The sequence below is a fragment of the Neodiprion virginianus genome, chromosome 1, assembly GCF_021901495.1.
Source record: "Neodiprion virginianus isolate iyNeoVirg1 chromosome 1, iyNeoVirg1.1, whole genome shotgun sequence".
Classification (NCBI taxonomy): Eukaryota; Metazoa; Arthropoda; class Insecta; order Hymenoptera; family Diprionidae; genus Neodiprion; species Neodiprion virginianus.
The window spans coordinates 6,137,375-6,160,212 of record NC_060877.1 but is presented as its reverse complement, the minus strand read 5'-3'; the positions used below and the strand labels follow the sequence as shown (position 1 = coordinate 6,160,212).

Here is a 22,838-nt window from a genome sequence, read left to right as displayed (position 1 = left end):
GTTTTGCAATATTATCAGTACTTTATTGTTAATAGATTATCAAACGAAAAACTATTAAGTACCGTAGATTATACAAGTTTAAAATGAACATTATATCTTATATAGAGATTAGAAAAGGGAATAGCTTGTTGCTAATTTTATCTGTTATATCAAATAATGCACATACACTTATGTATCTACAATTAGCTATGCTCATAGTAATAAAATTATCTCTTAGTTTTCAGCGTTGATATGAATCGTCCATGAATCGAAATCATCTGATAGTTATTTCGTTTTTTATATAGTACTTACAATGAAAAATAACTAATCCGACATAATAAATAGACATTTGATGCTGACGGATGATTGATTGAAGACGATTTTGTACTTTACTAAAAAAAAAAAAAAACGTCCGCAAATGTGACATGAGTAATCAAAAGAAGTTTGCAGAAGTATGACAAACCGACAGTCCGGTAGTTTTCTAAAACCCTGTTTTTGCTTCCTTAGTCATAATACATGAAGATATCTCAAAAATGTACAAAAGTAATTTTTTAAACAAAACCAATATTTTTCTCGACGCTAGACTGATCAAAAATAAAAGTCATAAACTTTTCCGCACATCCGATATGCAAAACCGGGAACAAATTCTTATACGCAGGTCATAAATATTATAGTTTCTTGGTTAATAAATTAAAACGTCAAGGTAATCAGAAAATGAAAGGTAACGTGCCTGGAGCGGGGGCGAGGCGTGAGGTCGACGTTGTTTTTGGACTCCGGGATGCTGAGCGCGGGGTGGACGGCAATTTATTCGGCGAAGCTCTGCGCAGTGTACCGATAGTCTTTACGTTTTTCCTAGTAGGCTTCATTGGGGTTTTAATTCGAGTAGAAGTACTCGCTTGAAGATTTGAACTTTTTAGTACTGTTCGCGGCAAAATCGAGCTACGCAGCTCTTCTTTGTCCATTAGATGGTCTTGAAATTCATCGTATCCCGACATGCTCGTGCCCGAAGTGGAAGGTGTTTGACTAACCGCACGATTTTCGTTATCCTTAAGGACGCTCTTATCTCCGCGAGGGAATATTCTCCTTGAAACCTGAAAATTAGGAACATGTACAATGTTTAAAATGCTGGAATATTTCTTTTTTACCAAGTTGAAAACGCAGAGATGCATGTTTCTTTGCAGATGCAAACTATATAAAATAAATCTCTCTCACCCTTCCGCGTTTAATTTTTGATGCACTGACTGTCTTTTTGTTTGAATCGCTACTTCGATAACCTCTTTTTCGGGAGGGATTGAAAGGTGTTAGATCACCCTGCTGTTTCCTCTGCGTAGAATTCGCAGGAGATGGACGCCGTATACTCATGGCTGACGGTGTGCGTTTGGAAACGCTCAAAGGTGTTTTTTTTATAGTTGTAGGGTGGTCTCTTGCCTGCTTCTGTAAATTTTATTCCCAGGACATTTACGTAAAAAAGTAATAACGACGACTTTGATTAATGAAAACGAATGTACTTAAGAAAAGTTTTTCATCTGTATTATACCACAATTGCTTTCTTAAACGAATGACGGGTATATACTAGCTTACTTACTCTAGCTATACTCATAGTTTGTTTAGCTGCGATGTATTCTGCCCAAGATCTTTTCAATGCTTCGGCCAATGGTACTCCATGTGTGGTAAACGGTTTCCCGTTCTTCGACTGGTAATCTTCAAGCAAACCTTCCAATTCTTTCTCAATCTTGGGTAGTTTCTGAACGCATAAAAATTGAATTGTAAATCCGACTGAACACTGCTTTAATTCATTAAAATATGATTCTGTAAGATTATCATCACAGGTAGATGATATTATTGCAAAGTTTGTCACAAGTATGAAAACAGTATGAACAAAGAATGACAAATTCTCGGCTTTGTTCAAATTAATGCAAAATTATCAGTACAAAGCATTGTCTTTGGAAAGGATATTTAATTTATCAAATTTACTTCTTGTATAAATACCTTTTGAATGACTTTACGCTCTTTTTCTTCTGCAAGCAGCTGACCACCTCGATTCTGATAACGATTCGGATCATTTGCACGCTGTTCCAAATTAGCAATTTGCTGCCACATGTTATCTCGTTCCTCAAGAAGTTCAAATATTACTCTACAAAGAAAACCATTACTTATTAAGGGCAGATCGTTTTCGTATATGGCGAATAGTACAAAAATTGAGAAAAACAATACCTGTTATCTTCGTAGTATTTGCGTAACGTCTCAGCCTCAATTTCATGAAGGATAAGTAGGTCCTCCGTAAAAGTTTGATATGTAAAGGGTTTGAAAGCTCGACGTTCCTCGTCGCCAATTTGACATTGATCCCACAATGCTTCGATTTGGCAGCGCAGTTTTACTACATACTCTGCAATATTCTCACTTCGCTTCTGTTTGCATCTTTTGATTTCGTCGTCAAACTGAAAGTTCACCAAAAATTGGCTAGACACGATACTTGACAACACGTAACAGTTAAGTGATACTGATTAAAATCTGAAAGAAAAACTCACAGCTTTTAGGGTAATGACAGTATATCCTTTATTTCTATCCAGAAATTCTTGACATTTTTCAGACGGCTCCTCCAGATATTTCCACAAATCTTGTAGTTGCTCTCGTTTTTCCTCTGCTTCTTGCTTCGCATTTATGAGCATTTTCTTCAAATTATCATGAAATTCTCTTAATTTCGTCATATTGACGGTGGAGTACACAAAATTTTCCCCATTGTAAACTTGGCTTTCAAAGCCACTCTCAGGTGTAAGACGCAATTCATCCATTATATCGATTATACCGTTTTGGGCATCTTTGAATGTTCCTTCCAAGCGCGTCTACAATTAAAAGACAAGAAGTAAAGAAAACCAAAAAAATTAGTTGTTCAAATCAAACGATTATAGAACAATTCAAAAACAAATATTACTGAAATAACTGCGACTAAAATATCATATCCAGTATTCACCTTTTCAGCTTCAATTCTGTCCAAATATAATTTGAAACTCTTCAATTCAGTTTCACTTGGTATTTCTGTCACCATTCCAATAGGTTCAGACCCAAGAACCTTGCAAACATCTAGTTCCTGAAAATGAGTTATTAACAATATCATAAATTATTTACATTAAATGGACATTTATCCCACACTTTAAGACCCAATCATCAGCAGGTAAATGACGGATTTTCAATTTTTTATTGTGAATTTTGACTACAAAAAACCTTTTTTAGAAGCTCCTTGGTAGAGTTCAACCTCTGTTGTTTAACTGACCGTAACCTTTGTAGATGATGTTGAATCTTTGTTCTTATGTCATATAGTGATAAGTTTTCGTATCCATCAACTCTGACTTCAATTTGTAGATCCTACAATATGGTAGACGTTAAAATGGCAAAAACTAGTCAATATGACTATGCATTTTTTTACAGGATTGAGGAGAATCAGTAAAGTTTGAAGGTAAATGGTAATTCAAATTGGGTATAATTAAATGACTGTAGTTGATATATAACTATTGTTAATAAAACGATTGATAAAACTGCAACAAAACGAAAACAAATGTATAATACTGAATAATTGAACCTTTTTAAGGCTAACTGCCTCACTCATCAGCCGGTCCACTTCCTGCGCCAACGATGATCTTCTTTCTTCCATTTCACCAAGCATGGCACTTTTCAGATCCTGTTGTATGATCCACCCGTTAAAAATTAGCACTAATACTTAAAACTATACTTTGGCTCGCATTCGAGTACTTTTTTTTACCTGCATACATAAATAACCGAAAACACAGGTAATATCAAACATCATTTTAAATGTAAGTTATCAATAAAGTGACAATATTTCAGGGCGGTGGATGGTAGACACGTTAAATGTAAAGTATTACCTCAACATGTTCGAAGACCTGCTTCAAGTAAATTTCCTTAGTTTCAAGAGGAGAGCCCATCTCATCCCAAATATTTGTGACCTTAGCCATAAAATCCCTAATTGATTCAGAGATCTTTTGTGCCACTGGCTCCCTAAAAATATAAGTTGTACCTCAATGTTGTGGTAAAAAATAATCAACGACGCATGAAATATCATCAACTACTTGTTGTTTGAAAAACGATTGAACCCAAAGATAGGATCAAAACTTGGCTATATCAGAGGCAGGATTAATCAAGAAGATTGACTACAAAATTGCAGAAGATTTTAATATGGATGCGTTGCAAATGGATCGGTGAAAAATAAAATTTCAATTCCTTGACAGTGGTGTGATAAGAACGTTTCATTGCTCAAGTTCAGATCTCTATGAAGAAAGCCACTCCATTTTTTAAATTCAAACTTCTTTCAGTGCGGATAATTTGCTTATAGTCTGCTCATTCACTTTTTGTATTATCAAAAATGCACCCCCCCAAATTTATGAAAGTAGAGCTTACCCAGGATTCATAAGACCGACATTCGCTTTCCTTATTTTTAATTTTATTATGTATTGCAAGAAAACATCCTGCTTGACCAAAATGGCAACTATAGTAGAGAGTACATTTTAAAATGATAGACAATCCCAAAGAAGTGACGAGCAGTAATATTTTTCGGTGAAACATGTTTCTAGTAACATTGTGCAGACCAACTAATCTAAATTAGTTAAATTTCATTTACTGGAAGGTCTGGTTCATTTCTAACATTCAGCAATCAATCTGAACCACAATGATTACCCAAATTGATTGACATATATTTTACTTTTGTACAAAATACCTTCGTTTGTAATAAAAAGGTTTCAAGAGAGTTTACTTTTCAATTGTGTGTTCTTTTTCCACATTTCCAAGCAACACCCTAACTAATATTTTGGCAAACCGGAGCTGTTTCACCTTAATTTCACCTTGGTTCGTCAAATACAATTACCATATACGGTGGAAGAGTTATCATGCTACCATATGAGAATCAAAACAAACTACAAAAGATAAGTTGGTCTTGAATCATACATTCCAACTAATCCCGTAATTGTGATTTTGTTTTTATTGTGGCGTCGCGGCATACACCTGTAGCCTCTGCAAATCCCTTAAGAATGCATTACATTAAGAACATGATAAACTGATAAATATTTTAATCAAAATGAATAAATCAACGAAATATTTTCTCGTATCAATTTCGTATTGTTTTTACGAGAGTCAATCCAGCCATCGCACAGACAAGTCTAGCGTCCAAACTCCTTGAAATTGTCTAAACTTTGATGCAGCGGTCTCGGAACTTTTTTAGGCGCAAGGACGTATTCCCGAAATGTTTGTCATGAGGGTTGAATCTTAATTAATGCATTGAATGATTTAAAAAGTTCTAAAAACGTCTGAACGACACATTTTGTCCGTGTTAAAGCTGGCTGGTAAAGGCGACAACGAACTTTACTCACCAAAGTGGAGAATCTTCCATTTTTTCTGATCTTGATCAGAAGAATAAAATTAAGACAATATAATTAAGTAATAGAATATATCTTTTAAAATAACTGTCAACAGTATAAAATATCGAATAATTCCTTTAACATTTATATATTAACGCGATCCGTTGAAGCAGTGAGCCCACATTTCACCGTTACTACTGGCAGTCAACGCTGCTGGTTACCAAAGCTGCTCTGCATGGCGTACATGGAAACGTATTTCTTTTGAATTTACCTAAAACTTCTCGATTGGTTAACTTCCGAGCCTTCCCAAAGTAATCATTTTTCGTGATGCGTTCCTGAAACCTTCGTCTCTCGATCTGTCGTGGAATAACTAGCAACTAAAGTACAATGAATAGCTGATTTCGTCTGTTAATTTACCACCAGGTGCCGCTAGTATGGGCTCTTCCTTGTGGGGTGCTTTCACACATTATCACATATTTGCAGGAAAGAAAACTTTTAGATAACGTAAAGTGAATTAAACCCAATGAAAAAGTACCATTTCTCAATTTTGATACAGCATTATATCAATTCTAGCCATATTACAGCCCAAATAATCGAATGCAAACATAGACTATAACCCGTAAGCTATGCTGTCATCTAGTGTTCCATTTCTGATATGGAGTTATGGAAGATACATTCTTAAGTCAAGGCGTGTGGAATAACTAGACAAAAATCTGGCGCACGATTGGTCAATCCTTAAGTTTATTCCTTAAGTTTCAGACTTTCATTACTTGTTACAGCACAAGTTCAATGCCGATGCACTGATTCGCTAAAAATGACCTCACGTTGTAACTGATTGGTTGAATCTGACGCAAGAGATAAATAGAAGATATCAAAAGGCTTTGGAGTCTCGTGACGTGGTGTATTTGATACGAAAGTCTTCGGCAGTACGGTGTCATCATCGTTTTTAGTAACGGAGAGAGGAGGAAGCCCGACCGGCCGTGACGCCGAAAGTTGTGATTAAATAGTTAAAAAAAACGGCAATCTCTCATTCAATCTCCGTGAAAGAGCCTTTAAGTCCTGTTACTAGGCTGTAACTAAGAATTTGCCATCGCAAAGGAGGGTAAGCAATATTAATTCTTTACCATATTGTAACATATTTAACGTAATTGAAATGTTCCGTTGTTACATAACACGTCCTCGTACATTACAAATGAAATACAGATTTCGGGCTGAAGTATTTACAAAAGACTTATTATTTTACCTAATTTTTTTCTATTCTATCTATATATAACGTACGTATACGTATATAACAGAATGCATATATGTATATTAGTCACGTTTTTACGCCCGTATAACATTTGCCGTAGATATTTTTTTGGATCGGATGATTATATAAGCCATTTATGGTTGTAATAGGTTTTTAATGATAGGGCGTGGTTGTTACCTTGTATAATATTCAGAATTAGCATTTTCTGTACACTTTTAACCTCGGACGTGCAGTGATGAATCATTCGTAGTATACCGCTAACTGGAGTAGGTTCCATATTTCTACTAAACAATGAAGTTTTTGCAGACGTTGTATTACCGGATGATATAACGAATGCGTTGATAATCATCTAAAAATATGTGTAATTACAGGCTTTCAGAATCCCTCCTATTCCCGAGCAACCAGAAGGCAGCAACATTTCATTAGAGGAAGCGGGTGAATTTTCAGTGAGTTCTAGCATAAACAGCTTTTATAACCATTAATGGAATATTTGAGTCTATGATATTTTTTTTAAATTCTATTAATAATACCATTATTTTTTCACCAGCTAGTTACATGACAAACTAAAATGTAAAACCTGTATGTAATTTATATGCTTTTAAATAACAAAGTATATATATTTAGTCACATTGAACAGTTTCATTTGATTGGTGATTCAATATTATTGAGGTCAGATTGGAAAGTTTAAAAACAATATTTCGAACATTGCATTTTTGTAAACTTTGAATAATTTAAAAGAATGAGGATTCTTAGTTAGAGAAATATACAGAGCAATGACTTTTGCAACAAGTAACTACAGTTTTAATAAATATTAGCAATTTGAATACTTTCAGCTACCACAATCATGGAATCCGTTGCTAAAGAAGTCATCTGCTATTCGTGGCGTGAGATCCAGCGGAATAAAGAAATCCCGATGCTCTTTGCAAAAGATGGAAAATTCATGTTTAAAACAGGAAACTTATCCATTACTGAGCCCGGTGATGGAATCAGAATTGCTACTCGAGCCCTGGCCCCCCCTAAAGAATTCCAAAGGCAGTACTCCCATGGTTTCTACCCCCTCGTTTTGGAAAGAAGATTTTCAGGACTTAAGCGACTGGTGCGTGGACCCGCAAAGTATAAGCCGGTTCAATATACCACGTTCTCCTCAAGGACAACGCGATTATCCTATAGGTGAAGATATTAAGACGAAGATTTCAGGTAAGTCAATAATATTCCTCATTGATTAATTAAGCGACAATAGATGAAATAAGATCAAGATAATCACAGCCTGCCTCTGTCATTGCAGGTGTGAAAGATAATTATTACAATTTATCTAATATAAAATCAGAATTTGGAGAAAGCACGGAAATAAGTGACAGCTGGACTGTAAAAAATAACATCGAATCTGCAGAGATGTCCTTCGGAGGGTCTCAGCCCTTGGGGCAAGACCAATTTAATACCACAATGGACATATCAAATGTTTGGATGGATTTGACACCAGCAACGAATACATATGAACAGCAAGCCGCAAATAGTACAAAGTTTATTCCAAACATAAACAAAAGCATACCAGATTCAAGCTTTGAAATGAACGGAGAAAACTTCGATAATTGGTTTCCAATAACCACAAATGTTGGCGACTTTCCATGCAACGATTTAGTAAACATCAATCAACCCAACTATAATCCTACGACCTTAGACAATTATCAATCAACTTCTGCTAATTCCACTGTTGAAGAACAAGAAACGCAACTACTGGCAGATAATTTATTAACAGATCTTGAATTTCAATCATTCGATCTGTTAACATATGTTTGCGAAGTAAGTTATTTTATATTATTGCAAATTATAAACTTCCGACATTTTGGCTTTATTTTATTAAACAATATCATTTAAGTCTAAAATAAACTGTATACTTATTGTTTTTACTTTTTGTTTGTTAATTTAGGAAAACGGACAATCACTCATGAACAAATCAGAAACCACCGCATCAGAAATTGTCGAACCATCCCAAGTTGTGAATACTAACAAACGCAAGTCGAGCAAAGAAAATAAATCCATTCATGTCAAAGCAAAAACTGAACCTGTTGTACCACCGCTCAAGATTAGTTTAAAAGCCACAAAATCGCCAATAAAAAAACGAAGGATATCTAAAGATGTAGATCAAGAAAGTGGAAATTACACAGATACTGACTCAGATTCACAGACATCAGATTATAGCTACAGAGAATTACGAGAAAAAAATAACAAAGCTTCAAGAAAGTCTAGAATCAACAAAAAAGTGAAAGAAGCAGAAATGATGAAGAAAGCAAACGATTTGGAGAAAGCCAACGCAATTTTGAAAATGAAAGCAAAAGAATTGGAAAAACTAGTAATAGCCATGCGGGAAACGTTGCTGCAACTTGCATTGAAGAAGGAATCTTAAAAGTCTCAGTACTGGACAATACGTAATAAAAACACGTGTGAGTTATCCAAATTTTACGAGGGAGAAAATTGAAAAAGAAAAAAAAATTATACATATATATATACATATATATACACATATAAACGTGACTTGCCATGATTTAGTTTTAATAAAAGGGTTTATGAGTTAATTATGGTTCAAATAACATTAAATGATAATCCGAGAATAATCTTACTAACACATTGTAAAATCTCAGTAAAAACACAAAATTTTGGCACACTAAAAGCAATAAATTGCTTGTCTGTATATCAATTCACATGCCACATTTATTAGCTATAAATAAATACCTAGTTTTATCAATCAATTATTCAAAATCAGATTCGTGCAACATTTAAGTTAGTACATGATCAAACAAAATTAGATGTGCAAGTATACATACGGCACTCACTTTTACACATATGCAAATTTTGTAAAATTACAAAAAAAAAAACTACATGATTTTATGGGTACTGGTTGTTTTAATGTGTTTAACATCACAATTTATCATGTATTCGTATTAACAAGTTACAATAAAAAATATTGCACCTAAGACCAGAATTTTTATCATCCGTCTAATTTTCAACCAATCCTATCACAATTTTAGGTAGCTAACTCTTGATATATTGTTTGTGACATAATGTATTGAGGACAAACTAAATTTATAATTTGCATTTAATTTCATTCAAAATCAGCAGTGTGATTATCAAAATGATTCACAAAATAATTCCTGTATTAGGTTATTAAGAACAGGAATTTTTTTATTCGAATACAAGGTCGTGATTGAAGTTAGGATAATCTTCGAGGGATGTATAGTTCTACCTGAACATACCTTTTAATCACGAGGAACTGTCGTCGTTTATTGCATCATCATCTTGTAATAGAATTATAGGTAGATATTTTTGAAGTGTTTGAACAGTAAAATACATATCTGGGTTCGCCTGAAAATGAATAGTGCGTATTACATGACTGAGGATTTTAGACATAATACTACTGTACGGTAAGTAACAATTGTAATTATAGGTCAAGTGAGCAGTCAAGAAACTGTTAAATGTTAACAGGGTCTTTAAAAATTCTTCCTTGATCTGCAGATATGCAACTCCCATTCAAGACTTACCAATAACATTCCCTTGTTAAATTTTCTTGCATCAAATTGCACGTTTTCATATGCAAACGACAAGTTGAATAGTTTACAATCTGCTGAAAGTTTCTCAACATCTCTATACATCAATATTTCTTGTAATTTTAGACCAGGAAACGTTAAGAGCTTACTGTTATATGCTGCGCTCATTATTTGAAACGTGTCCCTAAAAACAGATCATATTAACCTGATCTGTTTGGTACAATTTGTAATCTCATTAAGCACTGAAGCACAAGTACCTTCTCAAAAGCCGCAAATTACTTAGAACACCGAATTTTAACAAAAGTGGAAGTTTTTGTATCAGTCTTAAGGTTCGGACATAATTTTTCAAAAACCACGCAAGAGATATCTTCATGGCCAGCTTTACGTTCTTGCCCCTGCACATATAATAGTTCCATATAATCCAGAAGTAGCATTGTATCATCTTAGTAATTACAATCTTGTAATTCACCTGTACTTATCTGGAAGCGATATGCCTCTTCCTAGAGCCGAGGAATCACCGAGATGTAACAGTACATACAAAGCTTCCATTTGAGATCGGTTATTACCTATTGAAAGTCTTTCGATATTTTCTTCAAAATTAGGATTACACATCGAGGATTGTTCTTCAAGTTCATCATAAAGTACTAGCAGTTGTTTAAGACACGCTAGAAGGTGCTGACTATTTATCTTCGTATCAAATAGAGATATGTTTTTTTCACATAGTCTGAAAACTAATTTTATTACAATTAACTGGCAAGAAAGTATTCGTCTCTTTACCTTTGGCCTGCGTAAACATGAAATCGAATAATTGGCTCTAGGATTTGAACACTTTGAGGTCCTCGTATTCTTTGAATAACAACTTCCTGTCTGATAGCTCTCAGTCGATCAAATACAAAATCATAAATCATTACCCAGTCATAATCGACTCGCGTAACAACACTGCAAAAAAATTTGTTATATAGCATGCGCGAGCTATGAATTTATGAAAATCCTTGTCAGATGGCTTACTTAGTGAACAAATATCTTATAGTCGATAAAAGCACAGAAGCCGGTCGAAGTTCGCTTGTATCTGGCATGAGCTGTCCTGCTGCAGGTCGACTGAAGCATTTCACAATCTTTGAAGGATCTGCTTTTGGTCGTTTTAGATGTTTTGTTTTCTCGTCAACTTCGAAGGCATGCAGTAAGCCTTCTCTTTCTCTCCTGAGTAAGAATCAGTTGAATATCCACAAATTTTGATACATAAATTAATAAAAATAACTGAAGTGAGGTTTCCCTCTGGTCTTCTTCACTGATGCCGGAATAAAAATATTCAAATATACACACAACTTACATCCATCTCTCTTTCTCAGGGCACATAAATAAACACGTCCCAACTATAAAGTCAGACATCACTGTTTAGTTACACGCTCTCTAAATAAACAAGGAGATACGATCGATAGTTTTAGACTAACTAAACCGAACGAACCGAACTCAACTGACGTTTCGACCGACAACAATCGCACGAATGAAGTGATCGGCTGAATGTTGGCGGGACGATGTAGCTTTGTCAGGTGACCACCCACGTGACCTACGCTACGATGTATACAAGTACTATCATTGGTACTACTAGTCAGGTGTATCCATTCAGCAATAGCTGTGTCATGTTAGGTTAGGTACTCAACCAATCGAATTACAGGATAGCACGACTCTCCCAATGAGAGCTTCGGCTGCTGGGACTGCCGCTTACTCACTGCTGGATGTGTGTATCGACACAGGTTACGTTTCCCAAGCGTAGCACAGCGAGTAGCGGGTTTAAAGATAAACAATGACTGGAAAGTGATGATTGTATTGTATACAAAATCTGGAACGACATAAAGGTGTAAAATGGCATCAAATCGCAGCACACGTGAAGTATTATTATCCCTTGTCGATGACATGGAATTAATAGCCAAGTAAGTATTTTCACCAGTGCTAAAAAGAGTCCGAGATTTCATACGTCGAATAAAATGGTCGGAAAAATTAAAGTAAAACGCAAAGTACGCTCGTCGTTATGTTAATTATTCACAGACCTCAAATTTCATACCTGTATTTTTATTCTCTGCAGAGAACTGATCGAGAATACGATAGCGCAGAAGCATTTGAAACTATCCAGCAGCGAGCACGCTCAACTGACAGAGTTATTAGTTGCCAAAGACAATGAGCTTAAGTCAACTTTAAAACTGGCATCGGAACAGGCAACAATAAACCAGAAAATGGATTCGTTAAAGGAAGAGGTTGAGAGGCAGGATCAAGACATTCAACAATTACAACGTCAGTTGAAAGAAGCAGAGCAAATACTTGCCACTGCTATATACCAGGCTAAACAAAAACTCCAGTCCATATCTCGGGCCAATAAAAGGCCTGTTCCTTCTGAAGAACTCATTAAATTTGCTCATAGGATTAGCGCATCTAATGCTGTTTGTGCTCCATTAACGTGGCAGCAAGGCGATCCACGCCGACCGTATCCAACAGGTGAATACGATAGATTTATGCAGTAATGTTCCAAATGCTTATTTCAAATAATAAACTTTACACAGAAGCATTTTTCTTGCTCATCAGATTATCAATCTTACACTTTTGGAATTACCTCTTTGGTTGAGTCGAATAACTTCAAAAATATTTCACAGCGATATCATTTCCCTTTCTCTTAGTGTATGTTAATTATTTCATGCCTCCTAGATATTGAGATGAGGCTGGGCGTTCTGGGGCGACTCAGCGATCTTCCACTGAACGGACAAATGATCGGATCTCATCCCGGCATTCCAGCCGAATTGCATCGAGCTGGACATCCAGCAGGTGGTAAGAATACATTAGTAGCTTATTCGATTTATCATTACTCTTCTATGCGATTCAATTCCAAATCATTTGGAGAAGTTCTTCAATATATTGTTTGCTACTGGTTAGTCTTGTCAAACGAATATCGCCATTGACTTTGAAAATATACTGGAGAAGATATTTCAATGAAAAAAAAAGTTCATCTACTCAAAGTCATCGCAGCGATTTCTTGAAAGTAACTCAAAATAAATCATTTCAGAGCCTCCAGTATCTCAGGCGAATCAATTTGCCTGGCACCCGTCAGGAGAAATCCACATGTCCGTAGGTGGACAAGGTAGCGTAGCAATGAATACTCATAAACAAGAAACGGAAGACGTTGAAGTAATGTCAACAGATTCATCCAGCAGTTCCTCGAGTGATTCTCAATGAACAGTAAATATTTCATTCTTCATACCCAACTCACGAATGAAAACATTTATGATAAGGAAAAAGGTTTGAATGTTTTAATATGATTTTCAAACCATATTAATCATTATAATCATTCTTAAGTATAACTCGACGAAGTATTCCTCATATACTTTATAAGAACAGGAATCTTAATTTAATTTAAACGTTTCTCTTTACTAATTGTACAATTAAATTCAACTGCTTAGTCATATGTATGCTGTTGTATCAATAAGTAAAATAAAATATTTTATTGAAATTAATTCCAGCTTAAACCCATTACTCACCTCTACAAGTTATTTAAAACTCTCTTAGTAAAATAAGTCGAAAAAGTTTTTTTTCCAGAGCTGTGGATTATATTCTCTAGAAGTTCATGTTCTTAGTGCACGACTTGATTAATTTTCAAAAAATGTCATTGGAAAGATGTAGACAAATATCTGGGTCATGTTTGTAGGGCAAGTCTGTGTTAGGAATACAATTATTGGGGTATGTAAAGCCTTGAGCTTACTCCTGGCTTATGTGGTACGTAGAAATGAGATCAGCGCTCTCAGCAATTTGTACCAGACTTTAAAAACTGATTCCAGTGAGGCATTCAGAGGTGTATTTACTTTTTATTTTCACTCTGAGGATATCTTTCAAGTAAAGTAGTTAGTCAACCAATTTTGTGAATAATACTTTGTCATCTATTTTCTCAAATGCGTCTGCGTATTGATATATAGTGAAAGTGACTGGAATTAGCTGATTTGATATCGGTCGTAATGGAATATTACTCACATTAGGTTGACATCACAGTTCTAATCGTGTAAAGGGAAGCACAAAAACTGCTCCTAATCCTCAAGCCCTGTAAGTGAAACATTCTCCAATGGCCCACATTCCGGTTTGTTCGAGAGTTAGTCGTCCCTCTTCTATCCCAACTACAGTGTACATAAAGAATGGTAATTTCATACTTGCTAGAAGTTTTGATAATCGCTCACCAAGTCCAAGTGTATAATTATACTGCACAGTAATACAATCGTACGCTAATAAAAGTCCTATGACTGGAATATTAATATGTGTAGCCCAGGATTAAAATAAATTGTGTAACAATTTTGAACAAAGATCAACCGGATTGTACCATCAAAAGTTTGTTAATAATTCGAGTTACTTGAAAGTTGAAAAGTCACGACGTGAATTGCATAGGCATTCTAATCATTGTATGTTTTTCCAGAATTTGGGAACATTCGTTAAACTCGGCTACATCATGCTGATTGTTACACTAATTTTGATGTTCTGGTCTGCGATGGTCAGAATGCACGAAATCCAGGTGCAATATCCGCCGTGTTTTTTTAACCCGCTCTGCACCTGTTCCAAAGCGATTCCTGATCTAGGCATCGTATCTTGTCACAACGTGCCAATGCCTCGAATCCCTCAACCCATTAACTCTTCAAAAGTGTTTATACTCAAACTAGAAAACAATGGATTGCACTTTTTGCAACCACAATTTTTAATTCATACGGGTGTGTATACAAAATCAGTGTAACCCGGCTACTATTGAAGATATTATTCAGCAAGATATCATATTTCAGGTCTATACAAACTCCAGATCAAGCACAATCTTTTGTCAGATATACCAGATGATGCATTTGTGGGGCTTGAGAGATCATTATGGGAGCTAGAGTTGCCATATAATCACCTAATTCACGTGCCTAGCAGATCTTTTAGACATTTGCAAAGATTACGACAGCTGGATTTAACAGGTAATCAGTCAGGATTCACGTAATCTCAATAAGTGAAACATTTGGCATTAAATTAATCAACATAACTAATTTCGTTTTTACTAAGATTTTAAAGAATGATCTAATTTTGTAGGCAATCGGATATCTGAAATAACACCTGATAATTGGCGAGGTCTCAACACGTCGCTTCAAACCCTTAGACTGGGCAAAAATTTCATAGACAGACTTCCAGCGAATGCATTCAGTGGCCTATCGGCCTTGGAAGTTTTAGATCTTCATGGAAATAGCCTTTTAGAAATTGATGCAACGGTGTTCAAAGATGGAATTGATTTTCTCACGCACCTTTATCTGAATGATAATCAACTGAATAATGTGCCGTATGCACAGCTCTCTACCTTAAAACACTTGCGATACTTGGATCTTAGTCACAATAGAATATCAAGGATGTTAAATCCACAGATTGAAAATGAGATTCGTGGGATGCAAATGTCTTTGGATGAACTACGCTTGGATTACAATCAAATTAACAACCTTCTACCAGGCGCGTTTCAGCATTTTCGTAGAGTTAACAAAACGTACCTTGACGGTAATCCACTCACTATCATACAGGTATATTCTTTTCACTTGTGAAATAATTTATTATAAATGATTTGATTGTTCTTAATCCTTTCTTTTATCTCACAGGAAGGAGCCTTCAAAGATTCAAAAATGCGTGAACTCTACTTAGGCGATTGTGATCTGATGGAGGTATCGAGTCCTGTCTTCATGGGATTAGAACCTTCTTTAGAACTACTTGATTTAACTGGAAACAACATTACGGAACTTCCTGTTCACTTGTTCAGAGATTTTGACTATCTGAGAACCTTTATGTTCAGGGAAAACAAAGTTGATGCACTTACGCAAGGTAAGATCCAATATCCTTTGAAACTATGTGGAAAGTGTTAGTGAATCTGTATCAATTAATTTTCATCTATCTGTCAGGTGAAGATTTCAACGATTTTCAATATTCGTTATACAACTTGGATTTAAGCGGCAAGAAAAATCGCATAATATCTTTGCAAAGTTTGAAGGAAATGAGAAATCTACGCTTCATATCTTTGTCCCGAATGCCTAAGTCTACATTGTCACCGGAAGACTTCTTAGACTTTGGAATGGATTTAAAAGAACTCAGAATAATTCAAAGCAATTTGGATACAATCAAAAATCATGCGTTTAAGCATGTTCGAGGAATAAAATATCTCGATTTTTCGGAAAACTCAATTTCGACTATTGAGGATGACGCATTTGCCGAAGTGGGTAAAACATTCAAAGTCAAACCGCCAACTCATATGGTTTACTTTACAATGTATCATTTTATTTTCACAGGTAGGGCATTCGCTTCTGACGCTCCAAATTTCACATGGCCTCTCTTCGTCGGTTACAAATCTTCCAGCAAACCCACTGAAATCTTTGACGAACCTACAGCACCTTGATTTTAGTAATAATAGAATACAAAATATGCCTGAAACAGCTTTTCATTTCTTGAAAAGAATTAGGCGTATTGATTTGCAAGATAATACAATACAAAGTATACAAAAGGGTACATTCCAGGTAAAATGAAAAATTATTATTTTTAAAAACTATTGAAGACTTAATTCAAAGTCCAATTTTCATTATAAGGAAAGCTTTCGGACTATTGACGTAATTGGTAACTAAATAGTGATTTCTATCAGTTGAGCGAAATTGGGTTCATTTTTTTCAGGGTGACATTCATTCTATCCTTGATGAAATAAACTTGGCGTTCAATGAAATCAAATTCATCGGCAGTAACAGTTTCGTAGATCTACCTTCCCTGACATTTCTAAATTTACAAGATAATTCCATTGATAAAATTGAACGGCGGGCATTCATTAATATGAACCGATTGAAATACATCAATCTTCGGGGCAACAAAATCAAGGATATAACAGATGAAGCATTTCAGGTATTCTATTTGCAATGTTAAATTCCGCAATAATTTTTATTATAAATGTTGCTCATGATGGGATTTTTCTTTTTCTCAGAACTTGCCTGATCTTGAATTAATGGATTTGGCTTACAACCAATTACATGAACTAGATTTCATGTCTTTTGATCAAGTAGGGACGCTATCGTCGTTCAAAGTGAATGCTAGCTACAATAAAATTCAAAAACTGTGGATCAACAGTACGACTTTCACACCACAAACTAATAGTAAGTATTGTTATGTATTAGAGAATAATTACATACCCTTGAAATCAAAATCGTGCTTTTTTTGCAGTCGGAGGAATTATACAATCGAACATAAAAGTTCTCGATTTGAGTCACAACAACATCTCTGACATAATGAGGTACTATTTCAGACCCGTTGAATTTTCACTCACGCATCTATACCTGAGTCATAACAAATTACTAAACGTTACTCAGCATGTCTTTGGAAATATGCCACACCTTCAATGGCTCGATTTAAATTTTAATGACTTGATGGACATAAACTTCGACTGCTTCAAAAATACAAGAAACCTCCAGGTTTGAAACGCAAAGAAACGTATCTGAAGTAGCTCGATTTTTTCTAATAAAATCAAATACATGTGAAATTCATCAATATTCATCAATAAAATAGAGATGTTTTATGGCGTAATAAAATAATTCAGCAACATATCTCATTTAGATTCTACTGATGGCTTGGAATGAGATCACCGAGATTCCTGTGGAATCGTTTCGATCCCTAAAGAAATTGCGCATAGTAGATTTGTCACACAATAAATTGCGAGCATTGCCAGATAATTTATTCACCGAAGGAAACCTAGAGAGTTTAGATTTGTCTCACAATCAATTCATGCGACTCCCAATGAAGAGTATGTCTCCGTCTGCTGCTGCATCCTTGTCCAAACTCGATATGTCGTGGAACGTATTAGCTGGACTGCACAATACCGATGCTATATTCAGATTTAGGGTAGGTGAAATATCCATTACGATATTACTTATGCCGAGCTGCTATATTTAGACATTTTACTTAATATTCCCAGGATATGACTTGGTTGGATTTATCATACAACAGGCTAGTGAGGCTTGATGATGGAGTATTCTCAGAGTTGGCCATGTTATCTTACCTCGATTTGAGTCATAATAAAGAAATAATTTTGGAATCTCATGGCAAAAGTTTTCACGGTTTAGAAGACACGTTACTGACTCTTGGACTTAGTAACATGTCCCTGTACATGGTAAGTTCACAACTACATCATTGTACAGATGATGATTGCTTACAGGAATAGGAAATTTCCCATTGTTCACAATCAAAGATATTACAAAATACGATTATTTCTGCCGCTCACTTTGAGTTTTGTTGAAAAATTTCCGTTTCTCATTTATGGTCTTCAAAAAAAGACATAAAATTATTAATTTAAATAGGTAATGCTTCTTGTATGGTTGGTATTGTATGATTGGAGTCTAGATTAAGTACATTAAATATAATCAATGATGCTAAGGTTCCAGAACTGCCGCTTCGTCGTTTGAGGACACTGTATTTGGCACATAACAAACTTTCATCTATACAGTCAGATATGGCTGCCAACATGACATCGCTCCGCCACTTGGATCTTAGTTACAACGAACTGTCTACTGTCCCACTGATAACTCACACACTTCCTGAGCTTAGGTCTCTAAATCTTGCTGGAAATCCTATCACTAGCATTACGAATACAAGTTTCTTGGGTCTCGCCGATAGCCTTGAAGAGCTTGAAATCCGAAGACTACCTCTCGATGTGTTTGAAGTAAGTAATTTTAATTTGTTTCAAGTCAAACAATTCAGCGTATCTTACCAAATCTACATTCGTAACTGAATTTGTTTCTATAGGCAGGAGCATTGTGTAAAGCATCCAAACTTCGCAACTTACACATAACAGTGTTTAAGAAAGTGAAGAATTTTAATTTACCTAACATATTAAATTACAATCATGGTCTTCGAAGTTTACATGTTGAGGTAAGCAACAATACTGTACCACTTAGCTTGTAATAATGAAAAAATAACTAATATTGATTACAAAAAGGAATCTTAAGTATAGATATGAAACAGTAAAGGTATGCTTTTCGGATTTTAGGTTGATCACGACATTAACTTAGAAAAAGAAATGAGGGGCACATTCCCAGCCAAGCTGTACAATATGACTCTTAGCGGTAAAGCTCTGACAACGATACATAAGGATATATTTCAGGTAAGTATCTCATATTGAACTAGTAATATGGCCCTGTAATATGTAGCCATTATATTAGTTCCGTTGTCATTATTATTATTATTATTATTTTAATTCCTTGCGCAATAGCTTAATTTTTTTTCAGGGTATTCGAAACTCACAACTACACTTTACACTACATAATACAAGCGTCAAAATAGTCCCTCGTGAATTATTCACTAACACAGGGAGTGTAAGAAACATATCAATTGATTTCCATAATAATCATATTGGATCTATCGGAAACCCATCGTCTGGCCATAAACCGGGTATACCAGGAAAAACTTTCCTCACAAAGATTAGATTATCTGGAAGTCATCTGAATTGTGATTGTGAAATTGGGTGAGTGATCAAAAAATACATGACTTTTAAATTGTCTTGCTCGATACAATTTACACCTTACTCAACATTATTATCAGGTGGATCGAGATGTGGCAGCGAAAGCAGAGGCAATATTACGAAGATGAGTGCGGCACATATACTGATCATATTTCTGAACCTGACGAAAATGACAAATATAATTGCTGGGATAATGGTTGGGACGACGATCTTCGTGAGACGTTTTGCCTGAATAAAAATAATATCTCTCTCCTGGAAGCACTTAAAACTGATCTTGAATGTGGCTGGGGATCAGCTAATGCACCAATATTAACTAATGCCGTAGTGGTCTTTTCAATTCTTATGGTGAATGTGTTCTGAATTCTAAATCTTAATAGATTATTTTAATGCACTAATATCATGATAGACAGTAATCGTATTAGCAAAACTTTACACTTCAGACCCACTCCGATGAGAACCATTATTCATTTCCATTTAAAAAATCAAACAATACCCAGTACCAATAATCAACTAACAGCATCTTGGGCAGTGAAATCAAATCATTCATGTATTATAATAATGATCTAAAATAAATATGTCGCGAGTAAAAATTAGATCTAGACATTGATATTGTATCGGACTAAACAAATTTTTATTAGCGGACAAACGATTTAATTTCAACTTATAATTTACCTCCAAACGATTTTAAAATAATGCGTGAAATATGCGTACTGCTCGGTAATCAAACATATATATTATAAAAACAAAAAAAAAAACCCCAAAAAAAAAAAGTCCGATATTTTAAATATTAGCTTTTCAGCACAATGTTACCGCCATAATAAATGATTGTTTTAAAATATTATTTCAGAAGTGGAAAATATAACATTCACGAATTGTTTTCGTCAGCGTTGATAGTTGAGGAATTATACATTGACTTTGATACAATTACAATAAAGTTAATATGCCATACAATTAAATTATATCTCAATGGATGTATTCTTTTTTCATATAATTACAAATATATAAATGTATATTAACAAAATGCTTAATAAAACTGTCACAAAATATATGTATAACAATAAAAAAAAACCTGAAATGGCGCGAACAAAATACAAAAGATATAGTTTTTTTCAAATACCTCACCCCACGCTCCTAATTCCTAAATTTGATCCTAGTTTAACTGAGCAACATGATTTTCGTTAGAATCTCAATAACCATGTATATAATCGGAGTGATAATGAAACCAAATATGAACATAAGGCAAATATAAATTGTTAGTAGCTGTAATCCAAGAACTAAATATTTGACTAATATCTGTTGTTTGTCTGGAGTATAGATGATGTTGATTACTTTGTCCAGAACAAATCGCAAGATATACAAAAACACCTGGAATTAAAAAATTATATACGATGATCAGTTTCGAAGCAAGAGTTTGGATGATAAAATACTAAGGAAAACAACATAACGATACTCATGTTCATTTACTTCAGCAACTGGGGCAATGTTGACTATGATATAGAATAGAGCAAGCAAAGCCCGGCCTGTCGTTTGACCCATCACGCTTATCAGTGCAGCGAAGGAATACTCTGTTCGCGGAGTGCCATGGGTTTCTTGATATCCAGCCAAATAATCGCGAATATTAAACAACAGATTTTGCTCTCGTTCTTTGGCTAATTCCTCTTGTAGACTTTCTGGAAGAATGGTTGTTTCAAATTTTTACTAGTAATGAAAAAAATTAACATCTTCACCTGTTACGTCCGCATAACCAGTGTTCCAACCACTGTAACGATGTGAATTCGACATGCTATATAAATTTCTGCATTTCCAGTCAGCAGTACTTATTTTGCAAGAAGGCACCTTCGGCTGCACGTGTCCTTGCACTTTCCAAGCTTCGTTGTCTTTCCAATCGCCCGATTTATCGTGTTCCTGACAAAGTGTATTCAATACTTTCGAGGAGATCACATCATTTTCAGAATTTGATATAGATACGTGATTAGTTTCCGTATCAAAAAGTTCCTCAGGCAAAACCTGTGCAACAGTAATAAAAGTATGATTTATATTGCTTAGTTTTTATGCTCAGAAATGCGTTAGATGTGCGGAAATGACTATAGTTTTACATTTGTTTACGTTATTAAATCGAAATTTATTTTACATTATGTTCACCTTATCGGATCGTTTATGTCTGTTCATTTTTAATAGATATTCGAGAGTACGTTGTTGCTTTTGACGTTCTGCCACTTTTGACGGGGTGGCCAAAATTGGTCCAATAGGACAATCCTCATCAACCGTTAAAGACTCGTTTCCATACATAGTCATAATTTATATCAATCACTAAGGTCAGTTAAATTCTACTCACGATCAATTGGCGAACAGTAATTTACTTGTAAAAGACTGAATCAGAATCATTTTTCAGACATAACAGAAACGAGATATTCTGGATTGAGGAGTGAAACACTTGAATTCACTAATGATGTTTTTCTGTTAGCAGTTTCAGATTGTAGAAATTTGATCATATTATCTCTACAGGATGTGCAGTAAGATTGCGTATTCAGTATTGTAAGACTGATTGGATAGCAGGCGGGATGTGCTGTTAACCGTAATGGTAAATGTGATTGTCGATAGCTGGCAAATATACACAAATTGATATTCACTTTAATTAAATATATCTATATACATTATAGGTACATCCTGGTATATAAATTGAATTACTGTACAACAGTAGAGTTAAAACACTTTCAATACTGTTCACAAAAATACATGATACAAATGAGTTACAATTATGTAAACATACAACATTCATTTACAACCGTACACAGGATGAGCTTGCAATTAGGACAATGTATTTTGCTAATGTTCGTTTTTTGCCTCGTTCCACACAGCCCCTGGGATAGTTTTATTATATGTACTATTGAAAAACATGACAATATTTAACACTTTTATATTGTAATCACATTAATTCTTTCACTATTTTCTTTTTCTTTTTCTTTTTCTTTTTCTTTTTTAATTTCAATTTCAACATCATCAACTAGCATTACTTGCGTTGCAAGTTTTTTATCTGCCTATATCAGTGATCTTGATGGACAAATTTGTTGTTGATGAAATTTCTCAAGTAATTAACAATATTGTTTCTTTCGCAAAGTATTAGCAAGTAAACGTCACGATAGAACGCTGGCATTGAAAATTAATGCTGTATACTTAAAAATAAT

The 22,838-nt window shown here is 34.8% G+C and overlaps 6 protein-coding genes across 9 annotated transcripts; 3 read left to right on the top strand and 3 right to left on the bottom strand.

The window, feature by feature from the left end:
• Positions 1 to 630: 630 nt before the first annotated feature.
• On the bottom strand, positions 631 to 5,698 carry LOC124306980 (protein regulator of cytokinesis 1-like). 3 transcript variants are annotated; one of them, XM_046768231.1, is made up of 11 exons: positions 5,614 to 5,698; positions 3,858 to 3,990; positions 3,557 to 3,655; positions 3,202 to 3,342; positions 2,951 to 3,067; positions 2,508 to 2,822; positions 2,194 to 2,417; positions 1,969 to 2,113; positions 1,565 to 1,723; positions 1,192 to 1,413; positions 631 to 1,070 (listed from the first exon to the last, which is right to left on the bottom strand). In XM_046768231.1, exons 2-11 carry the CDS (start codon positions 3,945 to 3,947, stop codon positions 687 to 689), a joined length of 1,896 nt encoding a protein of 631 aa, XP_046624187.1. In that variant the 5' UTR covers positions 3,948 to 3,990; positions 5,614 to 5,698; the 3' UTR covers positions 631 to 686. The 3 variants fall into 3 exon arrangements, with proteins under 3 accessions (XP_046624187.1, XP_046624178.1, XP_046624196.1); XM_046768222.1 differs by lacking the exon at positions 5,614 to 5,698 and adding an exon at positions 5,355 to 5,590; XM_046768240.1 differs by lacking the exon at positions 5,614 to 5,698 and having other exon boundaries at positions 3,557 to 3,736; positions 3,858 to 3,981.
• Positions 5,699 to 6,300: 602 nt separating this feature from the next.
• LOC124307067 (germinal-center associated nuclear protein) lies at positions 6,301 to 11,655 on the bottom strand. The gene is made up of 8 exons (XM_046768389.1): positions 11,464 to 11,655; positions 11,142 to 11,333; positions 10,911 to 11,072; positions 10,603 to 10,857; positions 10,391 to 10,528; positions 10,128 to 10,317; positions 9,843 to 9,951; positions 6,301 to 6,940 (listed from the first exon to the last, which is right to left on the bottom strand). The coding sequence occupies exons 1-7, from the start codon at positions 11,520 to 11,522 to the stop codon at positions 9,850 to 9,852; spliced, it is 1,098 nt and encodes a 365-aa protein (XP_046624345.1). The 5' UTR covers positions 11,523 to 11,655; the 3' UTR covers positions 6,301 to 6,940; positions 9,843 to 9,849.
• Positions 6,305 to 9,563, top strand: LOC124307058 (uncharacterized). The gene is made up of 5 exons (XM_046768377.1): positions 6,305 to 6,444; positions 6,963 to 7,037; positions 7,425 to 7,788; positions 7,877 to 8,391; positions 8,519 to 9,563. Exons 3-5 carry the CDS (start codon positions 7,521 to 7,523, stop codon positions 8,993 to 8,995), a joined length of 1,260 nt encoding a protein of 419 aa, XP_046624333.1. The 5' UTR covers positions 6,305 to 6,444; positions 6,963 to 7,037; positions 7,425 to 7,520; the 3' UTR covers positions 8,996 to 9,563.
• Positions 11,656 to 11,833: 178 nt separating the features above from the next.
• Positions 11,834 to 13,586, top strand: LOC124307077 (mediator of RNA polymerase II transcription subunit 4). Of its 2 annotated transcripts, none has more exons than XM_046768424.1 (4): positions 11,834 to 12,064; positions 12,217 to 12,623; positions 12,831 to 12,947; positions 13,186 to 13,586. In XM_046768424.1, the coding sequence occupies exons 1-4, from the start codon at positions 11,997 to 11,999 to the stop codon at positions 13,353 to 13,355; spliced, it is 762 nt and encodes a 253-aa protein (XP_046624380.1). In that variant the 5' UTR covers positions 11,834 to 11,996; the 3' UTR covers positions 13,356 to 13,586. The 2 variants fall into 2 exon arrangements, with proteins under 2 accessions (XP_046624380.1, XP_046624372.1); XM_046768416.1 differs by having other exon boundaries at positions 11,837 to 12,064; positions 12,831 to 12,950.
• Positions 13,587 to 14,236: 650 nt separating this feature from the next.
• On the top strand, positions 14,237 to 20,468 carry LOC124306922 (chaoptin). The gene is made up of 17 exons (XM_046768095.1): positions 14,237 to 14,305; positions 14,578 to 14,866; positions 14,936 to 15,106; positions 15,219 to 15,694; positions 15,770 to 15,989; positions 16,067 to 16,377; positions 16,451 to 16,675; positions 16,827 to 17,048; positions 17,128 to 17,296; positions 17,364 to 17,611; positions 17,754 to 18,038; positions 18,112 to 18,306; positions 18,571 to 18,855; positions 18,939 to 19,064; positions 19,183 to 19,296; positions 19,421 to 19,656; positions 19,734 to 20,468. Exons 1-17 carry the CDS (start codon positions 14,303 to 14,305, stop codon positions 20,011 to 20,013), a joined length of 3,855 nt encoding a protein of 1,284 aa, XP_046624051.1. The 5' UTR covers positions 14,237 to 14,302; the 3' UTR covers positions 20,014 to 20,468.
• A 124-nt stretch (positions 20,469 to 20,592) lies between these two features.
• Positions 20,593 to 22,101, bottom strand: LOC124307071 (uncharacterized). The gene is made up of 4 exons (XM_046768404.1): positions 21,796 to 22,101; positions 21,381 to 21,660; positions 21,118 to 21,323; positions 20,593 to 21,018 (listed from the first exon to the last, which is right to left on the bottom strand). Exons 1-4 carry the CDS (start codon positions 21,946 to 21,948, stop codon positions 20,809 to 20,811), a joined length of 849 nt encoding a protein of 282 aa, XP_046624360.1. The 5' UTR covers positions 21,949 to 22,101; the 3' UTR covers positions 20,593 to 20,808.
• Between the last annotated feature and the right edge of the window lie 737 nt (positions 22,102 to 22,838).